Here is a 7,993-nt window from a genome sequence, read left to right as displayed (position 1 = left end):
GCATTTAATATACATTAAACTTGTGATATTAAGAATATGTTCCAAATATTCAAATAAGAGACAAATAGGTTGAAACATTGTCTGCTGTTCATAGTGAGATTCAGGAAGTTTCTATGCAAGTGTATATCTGAGGAACAAAGTCCTCATTCATCACTACAAAGAGCAAGCACTAGGACCCAGGATCACTCGCTTGGATGACTGGAAAACCGGTTTATAGGAGGATGATACCTGTGTGCATTTGTGACGTAGGTATTCCAGCAGGTGTTGACTAAAAGCAAGTGAAAGCAATCGCTTTAGTTAAACTCAGACCGGCACTTTGCTGTACAGTGAATCTACTTAAAGACTGAAGCTTAAATTTTCAGAAACCTGTGCAAGAAAGTGTGGCTTTTAAGGGGCAGGAAGATGTCAAGGAAATGTGCCCTATAAAATTCCTAAGGGACATCTTTTGGTTCAGAAGACCATGCTGCCAGAATGCTGCTTCAGATTCTGAGAATGAGGAGCCTGAAGAGAGAAGGACGAGGAGAAAAAAGAAAGAAGCAAAAAGAGTCGTCGTTTCTAACTTGCCCTTTGAAGACACGTGGAAAGAAAACCCAAACAGACATTATGTGGGCAACAGGATCAAGACCACAAGATACACCCTTCTGTCCTTCATCCCTAAAAACCTGTATGAACAATTTCATCGATTTGCTAATTTATATTTTGTGGCCATTGCAGTACTCAATTTTGTGCCAGTGGTCAATGCATTTGAACCTGGGGTATCTGTGATCCCAGTCTGTGTTATCATGGCCATCACAGCTATCAAAGATGCTTGGGAGGACTTTCGGAGATTCAAACTGGACAAAGAGATCAATAGCATGGGCTGTCTGGTATACAAAAGGTAAATAAGTCATTGGATTCAATTTGGGGAATGCTTCAGAAACATGCATTGAAATATTAGATTAAAAGGCGTGTTTGTCTTTTTGTTTAAGTGACTATTTGCGGCTCCTTATTGTGGGTGGATTCTGTAACACAATGATAGTGTGTTGGTGATGTGTTTATTCTGCTTTATTAGTTCGACAATGCTTTCCCAATAATATAGCAAAAGTGGGACACAAAAAAATGCCCAGAATGTTTGTGGTATGAAAAGTTATGGGAATTCAGCAGGAAGTTACAGGGTGTGTACATGGACTGGAAATGAAGCAGTATGACCCAATACTTTTGCTGGTACAAACAGTATTGAAATTGGGACCACTCCAATAGCATGATCAGCATAACTTACCATGAATGCACAATAGAAACTATATCTGGAGGGGACTGAAATGTCCCCTGCACACTCAGACTTTTGCCAGAGAATTGTTGGCTAAAAATTGACCTGTGATTCAGAAACACAAACAACATTTCTAATTTCAAAATAACTTGGAAGGAAAGTGTTCTTCTTAAGTATTTCTAGCATTAGTAAAAGCAGTGCATTCAGTGAAAGGGGGCAAATTCAGAGACTGCCTAATAACAACGTGTTTCCTGGTTTCTGTGCATGATTGCTTTGTAAAATTCTAGTAATCTCATCTCTTATTTTAGGTAAAAGGGGAGAATTGTTTTCATAAGGTGCTACAACCTCAACCTTTTGAAAAATAATATTATTAATTGTGTATGATGTATTGGAAAAATCTGAGTTGTTGAAATTGTTGTCAACCACATCACTGCAGCGATTTTTTGTAGTTCATTTCCTGGTTTCTTGGTCTATTCATTACTTTTATTGTACTATTCCAAAGATAACATGAGTGGAAACAGTAGCCCAGAGCAGGCATCATAGCTAAGCCATGCTTAGGCCAGGAAGGCCTTATGCTCAAATGTTTCCTCTCTACCTTGCTTTACGTGCTCGAGTTTTCTCCCTTACTTCCTGATGCTTTATAACCATAGCAAGGGCAGTATCCAACCAATGCATTCTGTCAGTGCCATGATTTCTGCATTGTAGCTTCCTTCCTTCTCCTTTCCCCACATGCACCCTGCATCTTCGCCCAAATCTGTTCCAGGGATTTAGGGTACACACAATGGGAGGAGAGAGGGAAAATTTCCATTGTACAAGTAGAAATCCTTGCACTGACGGAATGTGTTGCCTACCCTTAAATTGGATACAATCCTTTCTCAATACATCCAAACAGGGCAAATGATATTTAATGCCCAAAATAATTTGTCTCCATACAGAACTGGAAACCACACTGTGAACTGGGTTTCCCATTCTGGCTTGGAAGTGAACAATGGTTTACAGTAACCGAATTTGCCAACTTCAGACCAAATAACAAACCATGCTTATTGCAAATCAAGAAGTGAGTGAGAGAAGTGTCTCTTTTATGCCAGAGATCTACATTATCCATCACCACATTAGAACTCCATCAGAAATATGAAAACAGAACTGTCTTCCAATTTCTGAAAGAAATTATGTTCTTTCGCATCTTCAAGCTACTAAAAGATTAAGGAAGATTGCATCTCAAATTTGTCCCACCTACAAGGATAGTAAAGCTTCAGTTTAGATTGTCTCAAAACAAGCATGAATGATCTCTAGCTATTTGCCCTGCAAGAATTTTCTGCTGTGTATCCAGTGTCTGATTGTGGCACAGTGTGGTCAGGATTAAGTGGGAAGATCTGTCTTTAGAATTGGTCAGTCTGATATCTTGTGAACAGTAGGAGGCAATGCTCCCTGTGAAACATGAGGGTGAAAAGAAAAAGATAAAATTAAACACCTTCCATGTGCATTAGAAATTTCAGCATAGTTTCTATGGTAAGGTATGAAACTTAAGAGGCTGTGTGATTTGATGGGCTGTGTGATTCTTAATGACTGAGGAGTGTCATTCACCTCTGGAAAACTACACTGAAGCATTTATTGCACATGTCTGGATTGATTGCCCTCCCATTACCTTTTAAAAAAAAATAATCTAGGCCTACCTGCCTTATAATAGGACTATAGTCTTCTATAGGGCTGTGCACTGGGTTCAGGCAAGGGCCAATGCCTGGGCAGAATCAAGGTGATTCTGGGGAGTCTGGGTGTTGCTCAGGTTGGGTTGAGACACCCAGAGAAATGCAATGTTCCATCTTGTCCCCCTTGCTACTTAACATCTGTCTGAAGCTGCTGGGAGCTGCCATCATGAGCTTTGGAGTAAAGAGACATCAGTATGCAGGTGACCCCCAGCTCTGTCTCTCTGTTCCATTGGAATTGGGAAATGTGGTTGAACTATTAGACTCAGAGGCAGTGAAAAGACAGAAGTGTTGTGCATCCCAAATTCTCATGTTCAGGAGGTGGGGAGATGGCCTGTTCTGGAAGGGGTAGCAGTTCCCTGGAAGGAAGAAGATGCAGCTTGAATGCAACACTGTTACAGGAGACTCAGATTGCTTTGGGGGCTAGAAGTTCTTTTCTCCCCCTCCTCTGGTTGGTTCACCATCTACAGCCCCATTTGGACAGAAATGACTTAACCACTGGACTCCATACTCGAGTAACTTCCACGTTGGGTTGTTGCAGTGTCCACTATGTGGTGCTACCCTTCTTCACTATACAGTTTTCAGTGAATGGTGAAGACACACCTTTTTATTCCAGATGTTCACACCTAAGATGTATATTTTAGGACCCACTCAATTTTTTGTGATTGTAAACTGCTGTTAAACCATTTTTTAATATGGTATTTTAAATTGTGGCAATCCACCTTAGGACCTCAGAGTGAAGCACAGCTAAATAACAAAAACACCATTTTGGAGGCAGAAACTGAGTCCCTTTAAAGTTAACCTAGCTACATGGGAGCCATTTTTCCATTACTGTGGTTAGGGTAGCATTTGAATAACTCATCCTGGGTAGACAAGGGCCAATAGTGTGCTTCTTCTACCCTAAATGAATTGATAGCTCCCCTCTCCTAGCACCGCACACAAATCTTATGTTTGTGACTCTGTTTTTGGCCCCTAATGTGCATGTGGTTGGGCCATGGAGAGCAATTCCACTCAGCTAGGGTAGCATTTAAGGGGCCTGATAGCCATATAAAGGAAATGGGGGCTTATTGTGTGGTATATCAGCCTCAGCAATTTCAGTACATAAGAGGCGATTGGGCTTCTATGTGACTAGTTAACACGCCTTCCTTCTAAAATCCCTCTGCCTTTCATTCCCAATTTCTTTATTTGTGTTCTGCTCAAGAATTTTCTACTGGCTCCCCTAATTTTTCAGACATATCATTTCCCTCTTCTCTTCTAAACTCTTGTTCCTTTCAACCATTTCTTGCAAGGGTCTGGATCTTTCCCTTTGCCGAAATCACACCGCTTATTTTATAGCATAAATTGGTTTGCATTTTATTTGTTCTTCCTTATATCTATATTCCTTTTGTTTGCATAACAAAGAAGGCTAAGAAACATATTCTGACCTTTGATCACCGAATGCCAAAGTGCCATTGGTGCGTGAAAAAGAAAGAAGGAACAGGGGAGGGCAACTTCCGTGTTTGATCCTGACGGCACTTAGTGACCTTGCAGCTTTGGCAGGTCACTGTAGGATGCTTTTCTCCAAGACAGCCTCTCCTTGAAGGCCCTAGAGTATCAGAAGCCCACCCCACAGCAACTTGGGCCAGGGCTTTCAGTGTGGCTGCCCCCATTTTTGTGGGACAGCGTTCCTGTTGAGATGCAACAGGTGCTCCCTGTTTTTAATTTCTGGAAATAATTAAAGGCATCTTTGGTTCAACAGGCTGGAGGACAGGGAGGGAAGGAGGGAGTAGGTCTCTGCCTTGGTTGTTTATATGTGTAGGGTGGGATTTAGCATCACACTATGACAAACACTTCGAATGTACAAGCATTTTAACTTGCCATGTGAAATGATACCGCCTCTCTTCCTCCCACACACTGTTCCAGGGATTCTCCCGCCCCACCCAAGCCAATTTCAGGGTGTGCATGGGGGAAGGACAGGGAAGAAAGTCTCATTGCACAAGCAGCTGTCTTTCTGCAGGGTTTCTGCTGATGAGGCTCTCTGGTGAATCATTGAATCATGGAGTTGGAAGGGCCCCTGTGGATTATTTAGTCCCACCAATGCTTTTTAAATCTATCTTGACTTTTATGTTGCTTTAAAACCTATTTTAGTTGTTTTTATTGTATTGTTATAAATGCCTTGAGACTTCAGTGAAAGTTGATTCATAGATTACTATTAATAAGAGAACAGGAGTATATCAGAAAGGCCTCTTTTGTCTTTCATCAACTAACACAGCTCTACAAAATCCTCCCTCCCCCCGAAAAAATAATAATATTGAGACTTTGTCCTCAAGAAAGCTATTTGCCTTCCCAGCTGAACTGTATCCTGGGATTATCGTTTAAGCAATATTCATTTTTATGTGGTACTATTTTTACTGGTTTTCTTGAAAAACAGCTACTTCAGGGCTATGCCCCTGTACCACTTTTCAAACTAACTTAATATAAATTGCAAATTGAATGGTATCAATATATACTGAGGCAGTTTTATGAATGTACACTGTGTATCTTATGGGGCATATTTGTGATGCCGTGCGTTGTACCAATTTGCAGCTGTAGCCTGAGGATAAGTTGCTGCAAGTTGTCTGGACTTGCTTTTAAAATCTCTCAGTGCTTTAGGTTTTCTCTCTCTCTCTCTCTCTCTCTCTCTCTCTCTCTGTGTGTGTGTGTGTGTGTGTGATCATAGATAGAAATGAGTGCTTTCTGTGCAGCACACTGACTTGGGTGAAGAATTGAACTTTCATTGGGTTATGTTTTTTGTTTCCAACAGTGAGGTGGGTTAGGCTGACATGATGTGTTAACCTGAAGCCAATATGTGCAGTCAATGGAAGCAGTGTGTGACTGTATGCATGAGAGAAACAGAAATGGATGTGTACTTGGAGCTCATTTGGTGGTCTAGAGCAAGTCACTGGCCCAAGTTCAGACATGACATACTAATACACCATCCTCTTTAAAACCAAAAATAAGTGATGTTTTGCACACTTCTTACCTTCTTGTACACACCATAATAGAATGCTTCTAGGCTGTGTTAAACTACTGTATAGGAAACTACACAAATGTGGTTAATTTCTGACTACAAAAAAGGATATTAAGCAAGGTTCTGATCCATGTTTTTTATCCTGGGGTAGCATGAGTTAGATTCTGGCTCATGGTTCCCCAAGGACATGCCCTACGGGGAGCTGGCTTCCAGCACCAGGCCAGTTGGCAAACCAACTCTGCGTTACAAAGATGTCTGCAAACGTGACATGAAAGTTGGCAACATCATGTGGGAATCCCTTGCAGACAACCACAGTGCTTGGAGTCAGGCAGTCAAGTCATGTATCCATAACAGTGTCCAGAGGAGGAATGACTACTGGGAGGAGTGAAGAGAGAAGAAATGCCATGGTGCATCTGCAGCAACACACCTGGATGCTTTCATCCGCCCCAGGTGCAGCAAAGCATGTCTCACCTGCATCAGTCTCTACAGCCACAGCAGGCACTGCAACCTTCCAACAGCTTGACCTCACCTACGAAGGTGCATTCCTCCCAAGACAGATGCCAGCACCCATTCACAGAAAGTCAATTTACCCAGCTCCGTATTTGCATGCCTTTTAATCCCTTGGGAGGGCATGAGGCTCCCTCACAGCACCACCAAATGGTGGCTTCTGTGTCACAGAATGAAGCAGCTGTGGGTCTAACCAAAGCCTCCACTCCTAAACCATTCCCAACAGATGCCCATCCATTCTGGAAACATCTCATGAAGTTTCACCCTGTCAGACATTATGTTGGAGGCACAAGGCTATGCACCCTATGCATCTGTTCCTGACTTTGCTGCATTAAATGGCAAGGTCTGAAGGGGCCTTGAAAGCACATTCACTTGAAAATGCTGACAAGCCTTGGTGAGATCTGGAAAGCTCTGTGATCAGGGTTCCTGAACGCAGGGAGGAACCCTGTAAGCAAGTTCGGTGGTGGAGGGGCAGAGACAGAACACACAGGCCCTTGCATCTGGCATGCTCTTGGACAAATGAACGGCTCGTCTGTTTCATTGCAGAGCTGCTCCGACGGGATTTATTCTAATGTTTAACCTCAAGCATTGGCTTGTCAGCAGGAAGCATCTCCAGCATGGTGAGCTATCTTGGCTCATGCTCCAAGCTTGTAGCTAGTTTTTACAGCACTGCCACTCCAAGTGTGAGGCGAGTCGTCACAGGGCACTAGGAGTTGCTTTGGAGAAGAGTGTCTCGCTCTCCTGATCTCTTGATCATTTTCACTGGTCTGAGCGACTTGCCCAGCACGGCTTCCATTGAGCAATGGCTAACCAGAGCTGAGTCCTAAAGGGAGAAGGTACTTCACATAATGATAATAACAGACATGCTGTGACATTCAAATCACTCCAGGCAATGAATTAATTTAGCTGTTTTCATTTATCAGCAAGAGAGCCTCGTGCTTTTTCTTTCCCTGGCAGAAAAGCAGGTGGAAATAATGCGCTGTTCCCCAGACAGAGGCAGCAGGTGCCTCTTTCATCAAGAACTATGACACACCCTCTGCTTCTATTGCTATGCCTAAAGTGGGTCAGAGAAAATCCTCCCTCCCCACAACCAACTCCCGACAGACAATTTTTAAACATGCTTCTCTATAAGATATTCCCCTCCCTATTTTCATGATTAAAATACTTTTGAAAACCTCGTTTTGAACGTCTGACATTGTTCTCAGCACAGCAGGAAACAACCGTATTGGCACAACAGCACAGTGCAGGAGTTGTGCATTGGTGCTGGCAGACGGGTGCAGCCAGTGTATGGAGTCCAGATCTCAAGGCAGCCTACTTGGTACTGCAGTTTCCACCCATTGTGTTTCTTACCCACCTGGAATAAGGTGACAGTGAGTTCGGGAGGCCACATTCACATGCCCACAAGGTCTACTGTAATGGGCTGGAGATTCCAAGGGATCCAACCTTTTTTTGAGAGAGAGAGGTGAAAACATGGCTCCGAGTTGTGAACTAATTGGGTTCTGGAGCAAACTTGGAGTTCCCTTTATTCTTAAACCCAGGTTTATTTAT

At 42.7% G+C, this 7,993-nt stretch overlaps 1 protein-coding gene across 1 annotated transcript in view; it reads left to right on the top strand.

Annotated features, from left to right (window-relative positions):
* Positions 1-253: 253 nt before the first annotated feature.
* Positions 254-7,993, top strand: part of ATP10B (ATPase phospholipid transporting 10B (putative)) — a 50,039-nt gene continuing 42,299 nt past the window's right edge. The window contains exon 1 of the mRNA XM_083718797.1: positions 254-877. Within this exon, the coding sequence (XP_083574923.1) occupies positions 414-877 (464 nt within the window). The 5' untranslated portion in view covers positions 254-413. The remainder of the gene's footprint in view (positions 878-7,993) is intronic.

This window comes from Podarcis gaigeae (genome assembly GCF_964106915.1).
Source record: "Podarcis gaigeae genome assembly, chromosome: 2".
Classification (NCBI taxonomy): domain Eukaryota; kingdom Metazoa; phylum Chordata; class Lepidosauria; order Squamata; family Lacertidae; genus Podarcis; species Podarcis gaigeae.
The sequence above is the reverse complement of the archived record's forward strand: the minus strand, read 5'-3'. Positions and strand labels throughout refer to the sequence as shown.